Raw genomic sequence first — 25700 nt, 5'->3', positions numbered from 1 at the left:
TTTTAACACACACACACACACACACACACACACACACACATATATATATATATATATATATGTGCACTTCAGGTAAAGTGTTACTGATTTTTCCTCTTGAAATGTCTCTTCAGACTTAAAAGAACTATTTTGGATATTTGACACTAACTATCAGGTTGGGCTTGTCTGTGTGTTTAACAGCAAGCGGACACCGTTTACCTCATACCATTTATTCCTGGTTTCTTTCTCAGAGTCTAGTTTTCACCTCAGGCCCAGCTACACTAAACAAAAACCAAGAGAATTTCAGATTAGGATCCAATTATGGGAACAAGCTGTCCTCCCCTAAAAAATTAGAAGGAGAAACAAGGAAATATTCAGTATTAAATATCAGGTGTGTGTGTGTGTTTGTGTGTGTGTGAAGGAAAGAGAACATAATGGAAAACTCAACGCATTTGTACTTATTCATTAACTATGAGTGAATGCACTTTTTAGGGCACCGACTGCTCTTTGTAAAGAAATATGAATTGATGTGTAAGATGTGATAAATTACTAGAGAAAAAAATGGCAAATGCTGTTTGGTTTATCCTCTTGGCTTTCTACAGTTTATATTCTCAGTTCATCAACAACATGCTCAGCTGACATAAATATGCAAGAAAATCCATCACCAGCACTAACTCAAGAAAGCTTTGTGAAAATCAAAACAGTCTCACTTTGCCTAAAATTGTTTGTGTTTTTAAAGGTAATGTGAAATAAGACTACCGCCATTTGAAATACAGTCTGATGATGTTACAAGTTTGGCAGACTTTGACTGATGTTGCTGTACATGTGCAGGCTGATATTTCTGTGGTAGTTAAGAGTGATTGTGGTGGTGTTTATTGCTTAAGCCTTACTCAGAGATAGATAATGTGTATATATAAATGTATTAAGAACAAATAAATTTTTTTGTAATGATTGAGCTTGACTTTTATTTGTAATAAGTTTTTTTGGCCCTCACTCCTCTTTATTCTTATACACTTAATTTATTCAACAAATACACAGAGAATTGATCAAAAGTAACTATGAAGACTTAAAAATTGTTACAAATAATTTTCAACAACTGTCTCATTGTATTATTCTATTACATAAAATATATCATGGTTTACATCAAAATATTAAGCAGCACAACTATTCTCAACATTGATAATACAGAGAATTTAAATGAATTTCATAATGAGTAACAAGTCATTATGTTAGAATGATTAATGTTAGTAATGGCTGCTAAAAAAATCAGCTTTGCTGTCACAGGAATGCATGTTTGTTTTTTCAAATATATGAAATTTAGATTTTTTTTTTAAATTGCAATAATTCACATCATTATTGGTAGCATGAGAGACTTTTAAAAACAAAATATCTGACAAATCTAACAAACATTTGAATGGTAGTGTATGTATAAAGTTAATCATAATTTGCCATGCTCCGTTTTTGTATGAGAAGTCTAATATAGCAATATTATTACGTTGTGTTATAATATTATGACCATATTATACATATCTAATGTATATAAAATGTACAAAGTCTTACAGTATTCCCTTTTAAATTTAACAAATCCAAACAGGTTACAAACTTCAGATTTAATGTACTTGCTTTACAATTCAGTTTAATTTCAACATTTACTACCTGAATTACTTTGCCTCCATGCAAACAAGCACACAAAGGTAGTTCTGTCATAACTTATTAACTTCATAAAGTGACTAAATTGCCCAAGCAATGGACACAAAGTTTGTTCCGTTGCCTTGGAGACATCAGATGAATATTATTAACCATGCCTAATATAAACTTGAACACAAACAATGCAGTTTTTATATCAGGAAAAGTTATTAATAGCATCTCAGAACTGAATGTTTTTTTTTTTTTAGGTTTATGAACCCCTATACTACTTTATTGACCAGATTTATCAGTACACCAGATTAAACCACATATAAAAACTTTATTTTGTTTCGTAATACACAAAATATCAACATTATAATGTCCTGAGAATACTCCTAATTCTGATTCCTATTTTAATATCTGTAAAAAAAAAAAAGAAAAGAAAAAAGAAGTACAAGGATAAAGATGTGTTAGCACATGACAGGACACAAAACAACCTTGAAGTGAGGCACAAAAAAATTAACAGGGTAAGAAAAGCAATAATGACATGGCGCTTGCATTAGCACACGGTAAACATGACCCTTTAGACATACGCGATTAACACATCCATTCAAAAACAGCATACCAAAGCCATTACAGGTTTCGAATACACCAGTAGTCATGATTAAAGCAGTGCAAGCAGAAACAAAGCTGTAACTAAGTAACACTGTCACGGGAGTAAACACTGCATCTCCAGTGAATCCACACAGCCAATGGCAGTGATAGAGAGTTCATTACAGCCAAGCCAGTAATCGTGCAGTGCTGCAGTTAAGTCAGAAAAAACAATCAATGAGTCAAATGATGAGAATGTGTCCTGTCAGAGAAGCTGATTTTCTGTTTTAGTGAATGTTGTACTTATTGAAGTTTGGTATCACTGAGCGAATCCAGAGAAAAACCCACCCACCATTTTCACAATTCCCATCTAATAATGCCAATATTGATGACTAGGTAAACTGGTCTTCCTCTCAATCAGATCCATTCTTTAGGGTTCCGTAAGACCTCCAGCATCTCGGCTTCCTTAGTGCCTTTTGTGGGCTCGTGCATGTACTCCCACCTGAAATGAAACATTTATGGCTAGTGAGTTAGTAATATTAAACAATAGATTAATACAATAAAGACAGTTTGAATGAGACCCTAAAGAAAGAAGTTCACTGCAAAACATTACTGTGCGTTTTTAAAAGGGTCATATCATGAGGAATCCCATTTTCCTTTATTGTTTGAGGTTATCATATGAGCTCATTTTTGGAGATGGTTGTGAAAATCTTTTTGGTGTGGAAAAACGTTTACTTGTGTTATAAGTGGAGCTCAGGGAAAACATGTAAAAAAAAACATTTTAAAAATGTAACTTCTTTAAATTAGGCTATATAAGTAAACAAAGTTCACAAAATGTTACAATAAAAGCTAAAAAAGGATGATCCATGGTAACAGGCAGTAGCTAACATGCCAATGTTTGCTAAATACAAAGTCCTTTACCTAGCAGTAAGTGGTAGGGACATCAGGATGCTCTCGATGCGAGACCCAGGTGTGGCCAGGCCGAATTTCACCCCTCTGTCATACACTAAATTAAATTCCACATATCTAAGAGACACAAAGAGAGTTTGGTTAGCTGCTGAACACTTATATTTTACAGACATATACGGCAAACATCAAATTAAACTCAAAAAGCAATTACAAATGTAGTAATAACTATGCTATATATAAAATATAGAATAATGATGACTATTGAACATTATTAATATTCAGTTATTTTAGAAATTTAACTAGACTTAAGACAATCTGAATTCGCATAAGATAGTATTTTAATTGTTTGTATATATTTGAAGATATTTTTTCCGCATGTAGGTCTGTATGTTGCTGGCAATTTAATATTTTTTCAGCATTATACTATTTAATTATAAAAAAAATACTAACACTAGCTTCTCTAATCTTTTTGTATTCTATCTATTTGTTTTCTTTTATTTATTATACAATTCACAAAAAGCAAAAAAAGGCTTCTAACAGTAGCTTGCTCTATTCTTTTTCTATTCTATCGGTTTTCTTTTTATTTATTATATAATAAAAAAAAAACCTTGCTACGTGCATTGCGTTAGGCTAACTGAGACTTGTTATAGCACTTGCATATAAATGTAAATGTAATGTAGATCAAAAAACATATACTTGTATACATTACTGTTCAAAAGTTTGGGGCTTTTAAAAATGTTTTTGTAAGCAATGTCTTATGTTCACCAAGGCTGCATTTATTTGATCAAAATGCAATAATCTTTTTGTATTCTATCTATTTGTTTTCTTTTATTTATTATACAATTCACAAAAAGCAAAAAAAGGCTTCTAACAGTAGCTTGCTCTATTCTTTTTCTATTCTATCGGTTTTCTTTTTATTTATTATATAATAAAAAAAAAACCTTGCTACGTGCATTGCGTTAGGCTAACTGAGACTTGTTATAGCACTTGCATATAAATGTAAATGTAATGTAGATCAAAAAACATATACTTGTATACATTACTGTTCAAAAGTTTGGGGCTTTTAAAAATGTTTTTGTAAGCAATGTCTTATGTTCACCAAGGCTGCATTTATTTGATCAAAATGCAATAAAACAGTACAGTTGTGAAATATTACAATTAGAATTTTGTTGTTTTTAATATATTTCAAAATATAATTGACCCCTATAATTGCAAACCTGCATTTTCATATCTATTACTCCAGTCTTCAGTGGCATATGATCCTTCAGAAATCATTGAATCAAGAAACATTTCTTATTATGTTGAAAACAGTTGTGCTGCTCAGTATTTTTGTGGAAATCATGATACTTTTTTCAGGATTTGTTGATTAATAGAAAGTTGGAAAAAAAAAAAAACAGCATTTATTTGAAATAGAACTTTTTTGTAACAACATTTTTAAATATATATATATATATACGTATATATATATATATATATAAATCACTCTACATCAGTATGGTCTCCCTCTTTAACCAACCTGCCTCTCCTGACTTGCTGCCAGTCCTTCTCCTCAGGGGTAAAGGAGTCGTTTAGATGTTTGTTTACAATGGGCAGGTAACAAGGCACCACAGTTTTAGCGCAGCTCTTCACAAAATTAAAGACCTCCTCCTGATCGGGGGAATCCAAATCATCAAAAAAGATCCCACCAATGCCTCTCGTCTCCCCTCGGTGACGGATGTAGAAGTAATTGTCACACCTTGAGAGAAAAAGAAAATACTGGTGCTAATATAATATTTAAGGAAAAAAACTATTTAATCACAGATTTAATAAAATTACATTTAAAAAAATTATGAAATAAAATACCAAAATTTAGTACTAGCAATCAAAGATTTGAAAGACTCTGTCTTTTAAATGAACATCTGTCTCATTCATGATAAACTGAAAAGAAAATTAAAGGGATGTCTTTAAACAAAAGTGTTGCCTCACAAAAAAAAAAAAACAATAGCTGCTGCAAATAATGGGAAATCTTATCATTGCTGAACAGTTCAAATCCACCCAGAAGATAAAACCTCATCCACCACACACACATCCTCACACCCATAACAGCTGTAACACACCCCATTCAAACTACACACTACTGGAATGAGATTCCTACCACTTTTTGAAGTCTGGGTAATACTTAGGATGGTGCTTGTCACATGCTTCCTTCAGAGTCTTGTGGAAATGGGCGGCATCTTCCAAATCAATATAAATAGGAGTGAGATCCGTTCCTCCACCAAACCACCACTGCTTTGTGCCTGTGACAAGGAGTGAGATGGATAGAGAACATGGGTGGTGGTCACAGATAACAACATCTCTCTTCTCACAGCCTCGAATGACTTGGCAAGAACACTCACCGTCTGCTTCCTCAATCTCAAAGTATCTGTAGTTGAAGTGCACTGTGGGAACGTGGGGGTTTTTTGGGTGTATGACTGAACTCACGCCCATGGCACAGAACGGCAGCTTCCCTGGAACACAGAGATAGTGCTAACCGGTGAAAACAATTAAATTAAGCATCAAGTCACGTCCTCTCGATAACCCTCAACTCCATGAGGCATGACAAATCTTCACAGTAAACGCCTTAAGACCACTGACGGTTCAAACTAATTCCAAAATTAAAAACTAGAAGTAGAACCGAAGATATAAGGAACTGCTTTCAGTCACACTCTGCATTCACCTCGAAATAGGAAGTCAGTCTCTCACCATCTTTCCCTTTCAGAACTTTTCCACGGCTGCGCATTTGCTTGGCGGCCTCTTCATTCACCAAGGCTGCATTTATTTGATCAAAATACAGTAAAACAATACAATTGTGAAATAGACGTTTTTGATATATTTTTAAATGTGATGATTGTAAATCTGAATTTTCATTTCCAATACTCCAGTCTTCAGTGTCACATGATCCTTCAGAAATCTATCTAATATGCTGATTTGATGCTCAAGAAACTTTTCTTATTATTATCAATGTTGAAAACAGTTGTGCTGCTCAATATTGTTGGAAATCATGATACATTTTTTTCAGGATTTGTTGATTAATAGAAAGCTCAAAAGAAATATAACTTTTTGTAACAATGTAAGTCTTTACTGTCACTTTTGATAAGTTTGATGCATCCTTGCTATTATTTTCTCAAAACAAATACTACTGAACCTAAACTTTTGAACTGTAGTGTGTATATAAAAAAAATCACACATCATCAGCATGGACTCCCTCTTTAACCAACCTGCCTCTCCTGACTTGCTGCCAGTCCTTCTCCTCAGGGGTAAAGGAGTCGTTTAGATGTTTGTTTACAATGGGCAGGTAACAAGGCACCACAGTTTTAGCGCAGCTCTTCACAAAATTAAAGACCTCCTCCTGATCGGGGGAATCCAAATCATCAAAAAAGATCCCACCAATGCCTCTCGTCTCCCCTCGGTGACGGATGTAGAAGTAATTGTCACACCTTGAGAGAAAAAGAAAATACTGGTGCTAATATAATATTTAAGGAAAAAAACTATTTAATCACAGATTTAATAAAATTACATTTAAAAAAATTATGAAATAAAATACCAAAATTTAGTACTAGCAATCAAAGATTTGAAAGACTCTGTCTTTTAAATGAACATCTGTCTCATTCATGATAAACTGAAAAGAAAATTAAAGGGATGTCTTTAAACAAAAGTGTTGCCTCACAAAAAAAAAAAAACAATAGCTGCTGCAAATAATGGGAAATCTTATCATTGCTGAACAGTTCAAATCCACCCAGAAGATAAAACCTCATCCACCACACACACATCCTCACACCCATAACAGCTGTAACACACCCCATTCAAACTACACACTACTGGAATGAGATTCCTACCACTTTTTGAAGTCTGGGTAATACTTAGGATGGTGCTTGTCACATGCTTCCTTCAGAGTCTTGTGGAAATGGGCGGCATCTTCCAAATCAATATAAATAGGAGTGAGATCCGTTCCTCCACCAAACCACCACTGCTTTGTGCCTGTGACAAGGAGTGAGATGGATAGAGAACATGGGTGGTGGTCACAGATAACAACATCTCTCTTCTCACAGCCTCGAATGACTTGGCAAGAACACTCACCGTCTGCTTCCTCAATCTCAAAGTATCTGTAGTTGAAGTGCACTGTGGGAACGTGGGGGTTTTTTGGGTGTATGACTGAACTCACGCCCATGGCACAGAACGGCAGCTTCCCTGGAACACAGAGATAGTGCTAACCGGTGAAAACAATTAAATTAAGCATCAAGTCACGTCCTCTCGATAACCCTCAACTCCATGAGGCATGACAAATCTTCACAGTAAACGCCTTAAGACCACTGACGGTTCAAACTAATTCCAAAATTAAAAACTAGAAGTAGAACCGAAGATATAAGGAACTGCTTTCAGTCACACTCTGCATTCACCTCGAAATAGGAAGTCAGTCTCTCACCATCTTTCCCTTTCAGAACTTTTCCACGGCTGCGCATTTGCTTGGCGGCCTCTTCAGTGAGGTTCCCAAACACCACGGACACGTTCACACCCGCTTTCTCGAAAACCTTCCCATCTTGCATCACACAGCTGATGCCACCACCACCTTTATTAGACACAAGAGAAACATGCAATTGGGTTTGTTACGATGTAACACCAGCACAAATCTTCTAGCTAATATTTAATGTATGAATGTTTCTGTTTTATAGCTTAAAGCAAAATCTAAATCTTTCCATCACCTTGTTGGGAATCACTGATCTATGGAACGATTAACTTCTTTATATAGCAGATTGTTATAATATATAATTATAAAGCACACATCTTCGTCACAATAATAGCTTAATAATAATTAAAATGCAACAATAAAAACCTAAGGTGCATTACGATTACGAATAGTCAATTATGTCAAAATGAAATGTTTTGAAATAAGCCTGACACTTAACCAATTACATTATGGTTTTAAAAGGAACATTTGGATTTTTTTTATATACTCTATGGAGGCCATTTCTGATTTGAATACTGGATGATAAAATGACCTTATAAAATTCATAGAGAGATGGTAGAGTATATAGTGCATTGTATAGGTGCATAGTACGTCATCTGAGACAACTTATACGGCATAATTAAGAAATAAAAATGTAGAAATTATGACAAACTGTTAAAATTAAGACATAAACGATGATGACATAAAAAGTCTAAACAATGAGATAAAAAGTAGAAATTACAACAAAAATCATCATGACAAAGAGTCAAAATTATTAGATAGAGTGATAATTGTGACAGAAAAAGCAGAAATTATGAGATTAGTAATCATAATTATGACAGAAAGTCACAATTACGATAAAAAGTCGAAATTATTAGATATAAAGTCAAATTTATGTTATAAAAAGTTATAAATTCACCAAAATGTCTACTTTTTATTTCAGAATTTCAACTCTTTTTTTTTTTTTTTACACCTAAACATGATTTTTTCCCTCCCACTTATGTGGTGGAAATGGCTCCCATATACCTGTAGACCCAAACATAAATTAGGACTTTGGACCATCATGTTTGCTCTACTTTATCTAAGCCTTGTGTGCCACTAGTTATGTCATCGTAAATATTTTTTATGCTTTATTCATAGCATCACTGAAAGTGTTTTTTTAAATGAAACACACATAGAGAAAATCATTATAAATCAATTAAAAAAAGTTAAACGTTGTATTAGTGAAGTAAGTCGTCAGAAATGAGCTAACCTTCCTTCCTACTCCATCTGTCCACCCTGAACGAGCCTCCATCCACCTCCTCAAGGGCTCTACAGAATGCAGCCTGTGTCTCCATGATGAGCATCTCCATTCTCGCAGACATCGCGTCTTTCCTCTGCTCTAAGACCTTGATGTCAGTGACTGGTACAGACATGAACGACTTGCATCTCTCGCGTATGTTCTCCTCTTCTTCTTCAACCTTGGATATCTTCGTTGCCATCTCGGCCCGCTGAAAGTGACTTACACCTGCCGTCAGGACCCCGGTGACAGCTGCTGCCCCAGCAGCCAGAAATACACCGTACCGTCCGAGTGAGATCCTCCCCGGCGATGCTTGAGACATCTGTCTCGTTCCTGCTCTTATGAATGACCATTTTCCTCCCGGAAGAAAGGCACATTTACGGAGGGTAGAGTAACGGGCTACGAAAGAGTGGAAATCAGCTGTACCATGCGCAGAGCGGGACACTTGGCACAGTCTTGCTATTGATCTCGCTGAGCTGTTTATTGTGCACAAAGCTATAGAAGTCATTTTGTCTACTGAGCGACAACAACTGTATCGGTCCACGAGCTGCCAGTTGATAAGAGGATCATAAATGGGTGTAAACTGTAAAGTAACTATATGCAGTTTTGCACGTAGCTTCTCCCACAGTTCTGCCCGCGGAGGCGTGTCGTGACTTTTATATGCGAGTCGAGGTGTATTATGGGAAATTGAGTTTTTCTCCTATGAACTGTGTTTTATTTAATCTTGTAGGGACTACATTTACCATAAACGTGAAATACGAGCTATTCGTGATACTTCCGAGATAATAAAAAGAAGAAATGTTTTAATAATTTAGTGCCAGGACCTTAAAATTATTATTCACACTCTGTCATGTTATAAATACCTTTTAAATATTATTATTAGTATAATAATATTAATGCACAATAATTTTTGTCTTTGTGCTAGTGTTTTTGACAAGATTTTTTTTTTGCTATTCGTGATACTTCCGAGATAATAAAAAGAAGAAATATTTTAATAATGTAGTGCCAGAACCTTAAAATTATTATTCACACTCTGTCATGTTATAAATACCTTTTAAATATTATTATTACTATAATAATATTAATGCACAATAATTTTTTTGACAAGATATTTTTTTTAATTTTTTACAAGAAAGTGAAATCCAGGAAAGTATCAGGGTCAGCAAAACGTTACTGGCATGGTTGTTAAAAAATTCTAATATTACCAAAGCATATAAAGTATAATTAATAGACGTAGAAAATGATTTCTTTGCTTAAATCACCTTATTTAAGGAAATAAACTTTAATTGTTTATTCATAACGATTTTTCCAAACAAAGCAAAGTATTCTTTGTTGTATCTTATTGTTTTTTCCACTAACTGTATCACAGATAAAATCTGGCTGGATCTCCCGTCTTCATTTACAAAGAGTCTGCGCATGCGCGCGCTGCCACCACAGGCCTTGTTGTGCGTCTCTATGGCAACAGCTGTTACATGCTACTTTGAAGCTGAGGCCAGCAGAGGATTAGAGCGAGCTGCTCTCAAATGTACAGGTGCGCGTAGAGACCAGATCTCTTGAATAAATAGGCCGGCTAATGAATTACCATTCATTATTTTTGCACTTAACGCGAGGCAACACCATACTAAAGTTTTGGAGGTAAGCTGCATACATTTTCAGGCGCGGGAAAGTAATACAACTGAATTCTAAAAGCAGACGATAGGTTAACTATATCATGCAATGACAAGACCACCAGGTTTTGTGTTGTAATATTAGCCTTAATGCTCGTTAAAATTTTATTTTATCACAGAAATTTCACATTATAATTATTTAGGCATTGCAGTGCATTTAGTGGAATGGCCATATGTGGCATTTACAACATGAAATATAAAGCCCCTCTTTAAATATATAAACTGCGTCTGCAAAGTCTGTTTAAAAAAATAGTAAAAAAAAAAATAAAGAAGAATGAATACAATATAGAATTACAAATAGTTTTTTTTGGGACAGCAATGTAGAATAATGTTACTTTAATTGTCACTGTAGACCAGTGTTATTTTAGTATCACTGAGATACTATTATAGTTTTATTAATACTTAGAAATAGTTTGTATTTTTATTATATTTGGCGTTTTCATTTTAGTGATTTAGTTGCGTGTTTTTGTCATTTTTATGATTATTTTATTTTTAAGTTAGTTTTTATTTAGTTTTAGTTCTTTTTAATACATGAAGTTAAATCAAGTTATTATATTTTAATTAACACATTTTTTTTAAAGGTTTTAGTTTTAGTTAACTATAATAACCTTTGCTCATTATGGATCAGTTGCTGCTCATTATGGATCAGTTTCCATGTCTACACTCCTGTGTTTCGCTTTCTGAAACTCTCTGACATCTAATTTATGAGACTCCAAGCTGTTTGAATCTAAAGCCGTAATGCATTTGGACATTATTTATTACATAACCCTAGCTACATTCATGCCAACAAATCAACCAAGTGTGTTGTACATTTATGTGATATGTCTTTCTGTACGTCTCCTATATTATTGCAATTGCTTTTATGTAACTAAATTAAAGTGAGAATTAAGGATGATCAATAAATTGGTCAATAAAATCTAACATTTATTAATAAATGGCCAAATAATTATTTCAAATAACTATACATATTATAATCATTTACATAAAAAAATGTTGCTTAAATAATTTTGCTTAAATTAAAATGGTTCTATTATCTTTTTTGGTTGGAAACAGAAGGGAGATGTTTTTTCTATGTGCTCCATTTTTCATTTGCTGTGTCTTAGGAGAAAGTGAAGAGAAAATGAGTGATTCTGCAGTCCAGAACACTCCAGATGAGTATGAGGATGACTTTGAGAAAGACCTGGACTGGCTAATCAGTGAGGAGAGCAAGAGTGAGGAACAGGTAAGTGAGTGAATGTGCAATGATGGCAGAAACAGGTTCATATCTCTGAGACAGTCTTCTGGTGTGTGGTATTCCATTACACAGACGCTGTACCTGTGTGTGTGAAATCAACCCCACTGACACAGATCCATACACACTTTCACTTACCCAGAGAACTATGTCTCATGGCACTGCATTATTCAACACATACTCTCTATGTATCTGATTCACCCTTTAGAAAACATGCTCTCCTTGAAGGGATAGTTCATCCAGAAATGAAAATTCTGCCGTCATTGATCCAAACCTCTATGGGTTTCTTTCTTCTGCTGAACACAAAAGAAGATATTTTGAAGAATGTGGGTTTCTGGTCCCCATTGATTTCCATAGTATTTTTTTCCCATACTATGTTTGTCAATGGGAAGTTTGGGAACCAGCAACTATTTGATTACCCACATTCTCTTCTATATATATATATATATATATATAATGACAAAATCTTCTTTTTGGGGTAAACTACACCTTTAACACACACAATGCCTTACTCCTTTTACTGTGGTTTTCTCAAACTGAACACTTTCAGTTTTCAATTTTCTCCAACAAAGGATCCTGATGATGATGACATTGAAGCTCAGATAGACAAAGAGCTTGAAGAAGATGAGCATAAAGAAGATGTACACAAACACAAGGAAATAGCTGATGAAGAAGCGGATGAAAGGTGGCCAACGCCCATGGAGCCATTAGAGGGTGCGTTAGATCCTGACAGGGACGACCTTGTAACCTCTCCACATTTACAGAACGACGAAGACCTCGATGAAGAAAAGAAATATATTTTGGATAAGATTCAAGAGGCTAACAAACAACTCCAGGACCAGGATCCTCCAGACCATAGCCGGCGCAGACGGCTGCAGTTTAAAGACACTCTGGTTGACCTGGTGGTGCCTGCACTAGAGTTTGACGCTCAAGAGAGCAATGGTGCCTCCTATAGGGACTTAGAGGAAGAGCAAGAGGTGTCCGGACAAATGCAGAGACTGAAGATCTCTCGGAAAGAGGAGAGCGGGATTGGAGAACCTGAGGATGAACATAACGAGGGAGCGAAGGAAGGACGGGTTTTGGTTGAAAAAGATGGAAAGTTTGATCTGGTGAGTCTAAAGGAGGTGGAAAGTCAAGGATTGCTTCCTCCCTTGCCGGTTTCTCACGGCGACAATCAGCGAGCATCTTCACGGCAAAGTGAGTCTGGTCTCCATCTCGGCAAGAGTCCTGTCTCCTCACCGAGGCAAAATTCTACCTCACCTTTTCCCCCTGGCACTGAGACTCTATACATCCCCAAACCTCCACCGAAGCACCGAAATAGACCCAGTTCTGCCAGACCGTCCCAAAGGGGAGCATGGGTTCATGGCAACAAGCGCAGGGTCCAGTCTGCAAATGGAGCTCCTTCACATGCCACTTTCACTCTGTCACCACAGCAGAAAGAATTACTGGCCAAACTTCAGCAGCAGAGAGAGAGGCAAGCGAAAGAGGTGTGATGTGGTTTTAATATCAGTTTAATATCAGTTTCTGTCCTAATGTATTATAAAAACTGATGTCATTTCCTGTTTTTGTTCTGTCCTCCTTTCTGCTTCTTCTGGTTCCTTTTCAGGATGAGCTTAAGAAAAAAGAGGAAGAGGAACAGAAGCGTCAGGAGAATGAGATAGCCTTCCGATCATGGCTTATGAGGAAGAGAGAACAGCTGCTGGAGGAGAGGAGAGTTCAGAAAGCCCAGGAAATGGAAAGGATGAACTGCAGGGTATGTCCACCAGGGGGAGCCGTTTAATCAGTAATTGTGATGCCATACCTTATACATTGTACATTTTTCATAAAATATTATTTTATATTTTTATTATAATAGTTTTATACTTCTATTATTTGATCAAAATAAGTTAAATACTAATATTGTGAAATTAGAATAACTGTTTTATATTTTTATATCTTTTAAAATGTAATTCATTCCTGTGATGGCAAAGCTGAATTTTCACCAGCTATTACTCAAGACTTCAATGTCACATTTTTCTTGTTATTATAATAATAATATTTCTTATTATCAGTGTTGAAAACATTGTGCCACTAAATAGTTTGTGGAAACCGTGACACATTTTCAGAATTCTTTCATTAATAGAAAGTTCAAAAGAACAGCATTTGTTTATTTATTTAAAAAAAAAAAAAAAATTTTAATTTGTCGTTATGCCAGAGAGACTGTGGTGACCCAGAGGAGGCCTTTAATAATTGGCTCCAGAAAAAACAGGAACAGCAGTTCATAGACAAGCAGATAGAGGAGATGAAGAGACTGGAAAAGGAGAGCGGCTTTTGCCTGCACAGCCGAGAGGAGAGTGAGAAGGCCTTTAGACAGTGAGTTCAGCACCATATATTGCTCTTCTAAAATCAGGAAACAGAGGGAGAATTGTATTTAAAACCAGTGTGAAAGCATTTCCCTCTTGCTCTGTTGTACAATAGGTGGCTGAAACGAAAGCGTACAGAGAAAAGAGCAGAACAACAGGCAGCTCGAGAGCGCTCGCGCAGACTCATGCTGGAAGAGCGCAGAGCAAGACGCATGCATGACCTCCACTGCACTGTCAATGAGATCAAACCCTTCCGATTCAGTGACCCCTATGGATACCGCTACTGATCACTTCATAATATACACACGTGACCATTGTTACAATCAGGATCTGAACTGAAGGTCCTCCAGTTCAGCAATCACTGTGGTCACTGCTTCAAGAGACACCTATTCATCTGTATCAATGGTTACTGTTCTATTGAACTTCTCAAAGTTCTGTTGTCTCATCTCCATGATACAGTGGATGAAAGAACACAACAGGAGATCTCTTTTATTAATTTTCCATTCATCCTTTTTCAATATACAGAGATCAAACAGGTGCTTGAGTGGATATCCCTGTTCCAACAGCTTTAGGCACTTCAAATAATTGCTACTCCAAGATGATTTAATGGAGTTTTGCGTAACTGCTGAATCACCAGATATTCTCATTTTTTTGTTTAGCTGGCCATCCTGTAGTGTGCTACACAGCTACTGCAGTCTGCAGGAACAATATTAATGCAGCAGTTCAGGCCCAAAGCTACAGATCAATGATCTGTATGTGGGCAGTTGACATAAAATGCTTTGGAAAATGTTTATACTTGATCTAAAACTATTTTAAACAGCATTTCTTTAATCATTATTTTTACATGCATATTTTATGACCTCATTTTAACTGAGAAACTATATGGAAGATATTTACTTTTAAAATATATTTAATAGTTACAGGATCATGAAAAAATCTAGGAAAGACCAAATTGTTTTTAAAATAATGAAAACGTTAAAAAAATAGATATACCTTATCTTATCTTATCTTATCTAATAAGATATGCCTTATGCATTCATACAGATTAAAACTTAATGTTGATGAAAAGCTTATAGACAGGCATTATAAAGATTTTGGTCCTTGTCTGATGGGCATCATTCTGTTTTTTTTGTTGTTGTTTTTTATATTGTAATTAAGGTAAATGTTTCACATATTTACAGAAATCAAGACATCTAAAAATTAAAATAATTTTGAACATTATCATTAATCCCACAACAATCCCAAAACCCTCCTCAAAATAAAAAAATGAAACAAAAAAGCCTTGAAACATCATTGTATGCACATTACCGATCAAAAGTTTGGAAAAATACAGTAAAATCAGTAATATGGTGAAATATTCTTTCAATGTACAAGAATGCAATTTATTTCTGTGATAGCAAAGGTGATTTTTTTAGCAGCCATTACTGAAGTCTTCAGTGTCTCATGATCCTTCAGTTTTTTCAAACTTATATTTGATCAAATTAATGCATCCCTAAGCTTAAGAGACTTCTTTCAAAAACATTGTAATTATTCTAAACTTTTGACATGTAGGCTATATATTATTCAACATATTGAGACAAATATATGTTCAACATATGAGACATACCAATGTTTACTGGCAACAAAGTTCACATTTAAGGTTCATATTTTATTTAAAAAATTTACATGACATAACAGTGAACAGTTGCACATTTGTGATGGAGATATAGCAAATTAGGAAACCACATTACCCAGCATCCTTGTCGTGCGCCTGCGCAGAAGTCACTTTGCCGCTTATGAGTTGTTGAGGGATGCAATGCTCCATAGCAACATCAGTACCAGCGGAGGAGCGCTGTAGAGGACGACCTGGGATAAATATCCTGAGAATATCTGAAACAGGTGCTGCATGCGGTCAGCATGGACGACCAGAAGGTAAGAAGCGACCGCCGTTACAGAGAAATTACAAACGACGCGCTTCTGATGAAAAAGAGGATGCTGCGTGAAAAGAGATACTAAAATAAGAAATACCGAATACAGTAAAATCAGTAATATGGTGAAATATTCTTTCAATGTACAAGAATGCAATTTATTTCTGTGATAGCAAAGGTGATTTTTTTAGCAGCCATTACTGAAGTCTTCAGTGTCTCATGATCCTTCAGTTTTTTCAAACTTATATTTGATCAAATTAATGCATCCCTAAGCTTAAGAGACTTCTTTCAAAAACATTGTAATTATTCTAAACTTTTGACATGTAGGCTATATATTATTCAACATATTGAGACAAATATATGTTCAACATATGAGACATACCAATGTTTACTGGCAACAAAGTTCACATTTAAGGTTCATATTTTATTTTAAAAATTTACATGACATAACAGTGAACAGTTGCACATTTGTGATGGAGATATAGCAAATTAGGAAACCACATTACCCAGCATCCTTGTCGTGCGCCTGCGCAGAAGTCACTTTGCCGCTAATGAGTTGTTGAGGGATGCAATGCTCCATAGCAACATCAGTACCAGCGGAGGAGCGCTGTAGAGGACGACCTGGGATAAATATCCTGAGAATATCTGAAACAGGTGCTGCATGCGGTCAGCATGGACGACCAGAAGGTAAGAAGCGACCGCCGTTACAGAGAAATTACAAACGACGCGCTTCTGATGAAAAAGAGAGGATGCTGCGTGAAAAGAGATACTAAAATAAGAAATACCGTTAGCTTGTAGCTTCACTTGTCACGTCCTCCGCCCATTGTGTTAGTGGATATGTGTCCTTATAAAGGGCAAAGTAACAACTTCGCACCGTTAGGATATGCACGGTATTTATATGCATGATGTAGGCCTGTTCGTGAAGATTTCCTTAAAAGTTGATCAACAACAGCCTATAATGTGAATCACCAGAAACCGCCCCGTTCCCGCACCTCTATAACGCGAAACGGGTATTGTTTTCAAATATTCATTACAGGAAATGCTCTGAAGGGAGGAAATAACATTTTAGTATAGTAATAGATGAATATTCACAAGCCAGAACAAATTTTGGTGCAGGACAACCCCAAACCGGCCTGTATTGTTACAAGCTTCTGGCTTCAGGGAGGCGCCCCGGATATAAAGCCGCTTCTGTGTGGCTCAACATCAGCGACTTAATCCAATGCAAGTGGCCTGGATGAGAGGAGAATGAAACATGACATTTCTGGTCAACCCTGTATGAATTTCAGTAATATTAGCTCCCTCTCCTTCTAACTTGCTTTATTTACAAGTATGCACTTGTCTCCCCACGAAACACTCAAAAATAGACAAGGAAACAATGACGTCGATGGGAAAGTATCATCTTAACAAATTGTGTTTAAGGTGCACTCAGTCATTTTTTTTTTTTTTGCTAACAAAAATGCATTTATTTTCTGTTGTGAAAATAGCACGTTTGAGAAATATTACAATTATTTTAGTCATATCAGTCTTCTAAATAAATCTGTTTATTCTTCATGAAGAGGGTTGCTCCCTCATTAGCACAGGCATGTTAAGATCACATGACCAGGCATCATGCAGTTGATCATTTAATAACTCAACAAACATATTTTATATAGTTCTATTATTAGCTCAGAAAACATGTACAGTAAGCATAGTAATAAAGGTTTTATAATTTGTTATATATTAATTCTATGTAATATTTTTAAAAGCATAAAATTGTAAAATTTATAATTGCTCATATGTGATCTTTATATGTGATGATCTTAAAAAACATGTTCAGTAAGCTCAGTAATAAAAGCTTTAAAATTTTATATTAACTCTATATAATATCAATTATATTGTTTAAATTAAAGCCACAAAATTGTCAAAATAGAATTGCTCATATGTGATCTTTATGTGCAATGAGCTTAAAAAACGTACAGCAAGCAGCATAATAAAAGCTTTAAACACGTTATATGTTCATATAATATTTATAATATATTTATTTTATTTAAATGAAAAACGTGAAATGGTAAAAATATAATAGCTGATATGTGATATTTGTATGCAATGAGCTTAAAAAACATGCACAGTAAGCGGAGTAATAAAAGCTTTAAAAAGTGTTCTGTATAATATTTATAATCTATATATAATCTTTTACTTTTGTCACTTCTACTTCACAAAATGGCAACACAAAGCAATGATACACTTCTAATACAACTATAACAATGAATCTGCTTTGTGTTTTTATGTGATTCATTCACTGTTTCAGGAGTCACTGAGGAAGATTATCACAACGTTGGCTCTGAAGAATGAGGAAATTCAGAATTTCATCTGCTGTCTAAAGCAGAGTCTAGAGAACCTAGAGGTAAACACCACAGCAGGCCTTCTGCTCTTTTTACTCACATAACTGGAAATCTTTCTGTCAGCTCTCAGCTGGCCCGAATATGTTGCAAAGCACAGTATTTGTCCAGACACATTTCACTAAACCAGCAATTTGCAACAGCAATACAGCTTTAAGCTGTAGGAGACAATGCAACTTTAACTCTGCGTTAATGGTGTTTGCAGGTGAATTCAAACCGAGTGCAGGAGGATCTGGAGTCAGAGTTTAGCTCTCTGCATGCCATCCTGGATGAACTGAAAGAGGGCATGGTCACACGCATCAAGCAGGAAAGAGCCAGTCGCACATATGAGCTACAGGTGAGAGCACCATGAGGATCCCGAGCCATAGTACAACTTAACAAATTCTACCGAAACTCATTCAAATGTTTTATATTTTCTAGACAGAATGCTTAGATATATATCAGTAAAAGGCAGAGTGGGATGGCTTTAGAGCTTGTGCATGATTAGAGGTGTCATGTTAAGAGAAGGATAATAAGAAATCCTTGAGGATTATAGTGTCTGTGTGTGTGTGTGTGTATAATCCAGATTGCATCCTTATATACCTGTACATACAAACAAAGCATCTTACAGCACACATTCCTCACAAGTAAACCTGTCATTACCTCTGTCATTACGCTCTTTGATTATTTACTTCCTTGGAAGAATATAATTTAAAATTTCCTTGTGACTAAGAGCCTGAGGTCACAATATGAAAATATTTAGGTTCACCATTTTATCCACTCATGCTTTTCCGTCAGTTTGTAGTTTTTATATATTGCATGATATACGATTACCTTTCGGAAACTAGTTGTTTTCCATGATGATTAATCTAATTTGTGGCTTACATCTCTTCTCATTGATTGTAATTTGCTTTACTTTTTGTTGTATTTTCCTCAACTATATAATTATATAATATATAATTATACGTATTCAATGTATTATATTATATTATAATCATTATTTGGTCACATCTGAAGCCCTTTGATCAAGAAAATACGTTTTTTGTTTGTTTGTTTTTTGCATTTACACTGCTTTTCAAAATGTTAGGGTCTGTAAGACTTTTTAATGCTTTTTAAAAAAGTCTCTTATGCTCACCAAGGCTGCATTCATTTTATCAAAAATATAGTAGAACAGTAATATTGTAATATATTATTACAATTTGAAAATTGTAATTTATTCCTCTGATGGCAAAGCATGATCTTTGAAATCATTCTAATATGTTGATTTGGTGCTTAAGAAACATTTCTTATTATTATCAGTGTTGACAACAGTTGTGCTGTTTAATATCACTATAGATGAGTAGAGTTATGTAAGTCCCTGTAGATGAATAGAGTAATGTAAACCTGCCTAAGCATTTAGTAAACTTCAACCAGATTATGTAATTGTCAAATGATATTATGAATGTTGTGATGGTCTTTTCAGAGTCAGCTGAGCGCATGCACCAAAGCCCTAGAGAGCTCAGAGGAGCTGCTGGAATTAGCCAATCAGACGCTCTGCTCATCTGAGAATGACAACTTCACTCAGGTACCGCCCACTTGGGATCTTTACAACACTGTTACAACTAAATGACTCATTTATTTACACTAAAAAGGGCTCCTATAATGCTACTTTTTACAAGATATACTGTAAGTCTCAGGTGTCCCCAGAATGTGTCTGTGATGTTTCACCTCCAGATATCACAATCGAGGCATTTGAGGTAGCTCAGAAACAGCGCTTACTGATATAGAGAAAATAACTCCCTTTCAAGAGGACTTTACGCACTAAAGGAAGTTGAAAGTGTAAAAAGCATAATAATAGGACACCTTTAATGACTTTATGGTGTTTCACTTTATGGTGAATGAAATTATATTTGTACAGTTGCTTTTAAGAGACTTGCCCTCAAAATGTACTTAATAATAAATAATTATTTGACTGTTTGTTTACAGCCTTTTGGAACTGCTGTTGTTGCTTTCTCTAACAAAGTGGCAAATTGTGTCAGATGCTGCTAGCTTTTCCTGCTAACACGTGCTGGTATGACTGATGTATTGTGTTTTGTTGAGACTCAATGAGACTCAGTTCTCTCGCTCCCTATCTCTCTCTGTCCCTTCTTCTTTTTCTCTCTCCTCTCTGCTGCAGGCGACCAAAGAGATAAAGGATAGGTACTGTACAGATGTCCATACTTAGATCTTTGATTGAGTTCAATGCACAGTGTAGAACATCTTCAAACACTCCTCCCCTGAAAGTTCATTCATTTTATCATTAACTCATTTAATCTTTTTTTTTTTTAGCAAAATTCTAGTGATTTTTATTAGTAAAATTTGGCTCATTTTCATTTCATCTGACTCCCCAGGTGTGTGCGTGTGTATATGCATGGAGTGGTTTACTGTGCCCTCATTGACGTTTTCCATCATGACATTCCCACATTCCTATTCTCAGTCTGTCAGATGAGTTTTATGGTCTTTATTGTAGACTGACTGTAAGTGTTTATTGTGGGTCTGTGTGTCTGCAGTGTGACTATGGCTCCGGCATTTCGCCTGTCTCTGAAAGCAAAGGCCAGTGACAGTATGAATCACATGATGGTGGACTTCACTCAGGAAAGAAATATGCTACAGGCCATCAAATTTCTTCCAGGTCGGTGTAACATCAATAAGGAAATGTCATAAATGATTTAAGCAAAACCCAGTTGATCGATTTCTGCCTGCTTTGCATGTAAACGGTTTTATTGGTGGGTGTGTAGAGTGTCAACATATCTGATGGTGTAACAGCTTTGGTGTCAAAAACAGAAAAATATGATATTTCCAAAATTTCACATAAATGCTGACAGATTTTCTTGTAAACTGTTCAAACTGGTTTCTGTTGTACATGTAAACACACTGTTTTTAACTAAACATTGCAGAAGTAATCCCTGAGGCTGGGTCATAGGATGGTATTAATGATAAAATTAAATCAGATTTCATTTTAAATTAATTAACGAATAAATTAGAAATTATAATAATTGAATTAAAATTAATATAATAATTTATAAACATTATTTACCTTTAATAACTATAATAATTTCAGAATTCCCATATATAACCATGGCACAATTTTAAGAAAATCTGACAATAAACAAAAAACAAACGTGTCACGAGTGTTCTTCCAGTGTAGGCTGATAATATTGTGACCGAATTAGTTTACATTTTTATGACTTCATTACCTCTCTTCTACTGGTTCAAATTAAAGAAGTTATAAGAAGTTATAACAATATAAAATTATATATATATATATATATATATGAATGAACATTATTTACATTTTGAATGACAAGAATTTCAGAATTTCCATGTCTCATGTTTCGGATTATTGGGACTCATGAAAATGTTAGGCTTTGGCTAGTATCTCTGAACAAAGGTCTTCGGTATCAGATATCTCTGTTCCTCTCACCTTTAGTGCCTGCCACACCAGAAATCCACGTGGCTGAATGCCAGGTGTTTGATAACACAGTCATAGTGGTGTGGACCTTACCTGAACCCGACTCCAAAATCGATCACTACATCCTGGAATATCGGAGAACCAATCATGACGGTCCTCCTCGGGCTCGAGAAGACTACCCCTGGATGGTGGTGGAAGGGATAAAAGAGACTGAGTTCACACTCACGAGTACGTGCTGATGTTTGGTTTGCTTCTGATCTTTTCTTGAGTAGTTTTAGATAAAGTTATGACCATGATGTAATTTGTTTTTCAGGCCTTCGTTTTGACACGCGTTACATGACCTTTAGAGTGAAGGCATGCAATAAAGCGGTGGCGGGTGAATTCTCAGAGCCGGTTACTCTAGAAACACATGGTAAGTTGCACTTACACACACACACACACACACACACAGACACACACACACACACACAGGGTAATGAGGCATGAAGTTTCTTCTCTGCACAGAGAAGAGTCTTAACAAAAGTTACAAAGCACTATTACTACTAAACTGTCTGTTAAAGCCTGATTTAGAGACCACTGCTGTAGTATGTCTGCCCTTTTGTGAAATAAATTTTAGGGCTGTCAATTTAATGTTAATCTATGTTAATTAATGTTAATTTAGTGCAATTAATTCTAAAATAACAGTAATAATATAGATTGAATATTATGCCTATTCAATGCATAATATTTTTTTGAAATGTCTATATTTAGATGTGATTAATTGTGATTTAATTGGATTAATTGGCCTATCATGCAATTTCAATTTTAAAAATTATGGAAATATATAGGGCTGCACAATTAATTAGAATAAAGTGAAAATGCAGTACACAATTACCAAATCGCAAAAGGCTGTTTTTTAATATAATTTTTTTTTTACCTCATGCAGCCCTAGGAGATTATTTGGGAAGTGTTGAAAACATGGAAAACATGAAAATAATATTTTATTCTTCAGAAAAATAAACTTAACCTCTTACTTTTAAATCTCCCTCTCATTTGCTTCCAGCATTCGTCTTTAAACTGGACGCAGGTTCAGCCCATCAGAACCTGAAGGTGGAGGATCTCAGTGTGGAATGGGACAGCAGCGGTGGGAAGGTAGCTGTCCAGGACATCCGTAAGGAGAAGAACAGGACCAGCTCTCCTATGCATTCTCCTGCCAGGTCAGAGTCACACCTACTATTTTAAGAAACAAAGTGCTGTACACTGACATGGTTGCCACTACACAGCTGTTTCTATTAAACAAATTTGTTGATTGCTTCTCATAACTAGCTATAATAGACAGAAAGCAGACGGCCAGCATGGCCTATTTACACATGCTGTCATTGGCTAAAACATTTGTATGCCAAAAGCAGCCTTTTGCTGAAATGTTTACCCAGCCTTAAGCCTGATAAATTGCTCTGCTTGTCCCATCTTATATATTTTTTCCTCCCTCAGGACAGCCATGATGTCCCCCAAAAGAGCTCCATCTGCTAGAGTGGGCCGAGACCGCTTCACAGCAGAGTCCTACACTGTCTTAGGTGAGTCAAAACAAACATATTGCAATCAGCTACAAAACACTGAAGAACCATCAGCTTATTCAAAAACTCCCCAAATTCTCTCCAATGTCCAGGAGACACCATGATCGATGCAGGGCAGTATTACTGGGAGGTACGGTTTGATAAGGAGAGTAAGTCGTTGGCAGCAGGAGTCGCTTTGCGGTCTCTAGGTCGCTTTGATCAGCTGGGGAAGAGTAACGCTTCCTGGTGCATCCACCTTAACAACTGGCTTCAGCAGAGCCTCACAGCCAAGCACAATAATAAAGCCAGAACACTGGACTGCCCCATTCCCGACCGCATCGGCATTTACTGCAACTATGAAGAAGGTGAGTTAAGCTATAAATATGACAAAATGAGTAAAATAGTGCCACAGTTAATGCTGAAGCTAACTTGTTAGCTATGGTAAAAGCAAATGGATGATGTTGCCTGTGTGAGAACCGGCTGGTTGCAGCAGTCACAGATTGTATATTTAATATAGTGGTTGACAGATATATTGCTAAGTGCAGTATTTGGCTTTTTAAATTTTTGGCATTGGCTGAGTTGTTTTTCTGTTTGTGTCAGACGTTGGACTTTTATTTTGACAATGTCAGGACTTTTGTGCGAACAAATAGTTACTATTTTTCTTTATTTGTAAAAAAATACTTAAATCTGATTATAGAATCAATTAGTTGCTCTATAGAGTATAAATGTGTTTATTTTACAGTTTTTTTCCCATCAGGTTTTTCATATTTTTTTTATTCTCATATTTAGTGAATAATATGTAAAATAAGCATAAATTTAATTGCAGCATGTGTCATTTGTATCTTTAAATTAAATTAAGTAGAATGATATTGTATATCTTTACATACAATATGTAACACTTGTTTTTCCTCTCCCTTTTCAGGCACATTGTCTTTTTACAACTCCAGAACCAAAACTCTCCTTCATACATTCAGAACCAAGTTCCAGCAGCCTGTTATACCAGCCTTTATGGTAAGATATAATACAGCTCACTTTATATTTAACAATTAAATCACACATAAATTAGGGATATTTTGAACATGCTAGATGGCTATAATTAAGCTACAGAGACGTGTTTCAGAATCCTTTGCGTAAGATGCATTCTTTCATTCAAAAGCATCTAGATGGAGTGCACAATGGAATAGAACAGAATGCAGGTCTATTTTTAACTCGAGTTGACACCATCATAAAAATGCACGGTCATGGAACAAGATGCTGCCAAAAAAACCCAAAAAAAACGCAAGTCACAACATGTTTGTCTGGATATATGTAAGTAAGATATGTGTGTAAGAGCGGTGCTTCAAATGCAGCACAACTTCTAACTAACTTATTAAAAAATAAAAATAAAAAATGTACAAGAAAAGTACATTTATTCATTTACTTACACAGTACAAAGTTTTAAGCATAAACTAGACTAACACACAATCTACCTTACTGATTGATAAGTTTTTCTGTTTGGGTGATAAATGTCAGAAGTGGGACTTTTATTTTGACAGTGATGTGACTAAAATATATATTTTTTTTGGTTAAAAGCCTGAAATAAGTTTTGTGGTTACCACAAACTTGCTATTTTTTTAAAGGGGACATAACACACACAATTTCACCCAATCTCATTTTAATCATGAGTACCTACCAAGCAAACACAGAACGGTCCCATAACGTTAGTTTTTGGTTCCCGTTTGGTTATTTATTTGGGAACCAAATACTAACGTTAGGGGAGTGTTCTTTTTAGGTTATATTTTTTGTAACCATAAAATAACGTTCCCAGAACGTTGCAGGGTGGTTATTTTTAAAATAACCTAAAAATAACTTATAGAGAACGTTCCCTAATGGTTATTTGTAGGTTATTATTTTGCAACCATAAAATAACGTTCCCAGAACGTTGCAGGGTGGTTATTTTTAAATAACCTAAAAATAACTATACACAACGTTCCCTTATGGTTATTCTCAGGTTATTTTTATAACCCTGTAAAACTATCTTTCCAATGAAAATGTCGCAGATGTTAATGTGTAATGACCTATACAGAGCCCTGAAATTCGTTTAATGCAGCATTTATAAAAATAATAAAATACAGAATTAGATCAATCAAAACGCGATTTAAATTATAATATTAAGCCAGGGTTAAGCTATAAGAAATCATAAATTCGTGGGTTTGTTTTATCACTTATCACTTTCACAGAGAGGAAAAGCGCTCGCAGAATTTAAAAATTAATGGTCATTTTTCGTTTTACTGGCTGATTGACTCGCTCGTTTATCGATCTCTTTATTGAATGATTACTTAAAATTAATATATTTATGAGAGTAAATATTTCGGAGGGATTTAAAATGCCTAACTGAAGAGAACATGA

General features: G+C 35.3%; 3 protein-coding genes across 4 annotated transcripts in view; 2 read left to right on the top strand and 1 right to left on the bottom strand.

Moving 5' to 3' along the window:
* Positions 1–1925: 1925 nt before the first annotated feature.
* Positions 1926–9513, bottom strand: LOC107717573 (oxygen-dependent coproporphyrinogen-III oxidase, mitochondrial-like). The gene is made up of 7 exons (XM_016524375.1): positions 8820–9513; positions 7547–7690; positions 7201–7311; positions 6960–7101; positions 6342–6560; positions 3118–3222; positions 1926–2698 (listed from the first exon to the last, which is right to left on the bottom strand). Exons 1-7 carry the CDS (start codon positions 9352–9354, stop codon positions 2614–2616), a joined length of 1341 nt encoding a protein of 446 aa, XP_016379861.1. The 5' UTR covers positions 9355–9513; the 3' UTR covers positions 1926–2613.
* An 835-nt stretch (positions 9514–10348) lies between these two features.
* Positions 10349–14919, top strand: LOC107717568 (coiled-coil domain-containing protein 181-like). Its single transcript, XM_016524363.1, has 6 exons — positions 10349–10481; positions 11617–11735; positions 12317–13231; positions 13351–13497; positions 13939–14096; positions 14202–14919. Exons 2-6 carry the CDS (start codon positions 11634–11636, stop codon positions 14371–14373), a joined length of 1494 nt encoding a protein of 497 aa, XP_016379849.1. The 5' UTR covers positions 10349–10481; positions 11617–11633; the 3' UTR covers positions 14374–14919.
* Positions 14920–15911: 992 nt separating this feature from the next.
* The window catches only part of LOC107717569 (fibronectin type III and SPRY domain-containing protein 1-like), a 16745-nt gene continuing 6956 nt past the window's right edge, over positions 15912–25700 (top strand). Inside the window, exons 1-12 of one of the 2 annotated variants that reach the window (XM_016524365.1) lie at positions 15912–15997; positions 18281–18376; positions 18577–18708; positions 19813–19914; positions 20506–20528; positions 20879–21000; positions 21799–22008; positions 22094–22192; positions 22823–22976; positions 23251–23333; positions 23426–23677; positions 24235–24323. In XM_016524365.1, coding sequence (XP_016379851.1) covers positions 15983–15997; positions 18281–18376; positions 18577–18708; positions 19813–19914; positions 20506–20528; positions 20879–21000; positions 21799–22008; positions 22094–22192; positions 22823–22976; positions 23251–23333; positions 23426–23677; positions 24235–24323 — 1377 coding nt within the window. In that variant the 5' untranslated portion in view covers positions 15912–15982. Of the gene's footprint in view, positions 15998–16570; positions 16681–18280; positions 18377–18576; positions 18709–19812; positions 19915–20505; positions 20529–20878; positions 21001–21798; positions 22009–22093; positions 22193–22822; positions 22977–23250; positions 23334–23425; positions 23678–24234; positions 24324–25700 lie in introns of those variants that run through there. The other variant, XM_016524364.1, reaches the window with a different exon arrangement.

The sequence above is a fragment of the Sinocyclocheilus rhinocerous genome, unplaced genomic scaffold, assembly GCF_001515625.1.
Source record: "Sinocyclocheilus rhinocerous isolate Xijiao unplaced genomic scaffold, SAMN03320098_v1.1 scaffold813, whole genome shotgun sequence".
NCBI lineage: Eukaryota > Metazoa > Chordata > Actinopteri > Cypriniformes > Cyprinidae > Sinocyclocheilus > Sinocyclocheilus rhinocerous.
Note: the sequence above shows the minus strand (reverse complement) of the source record. Positions and strands in the feature narration are given on the sequence as shown.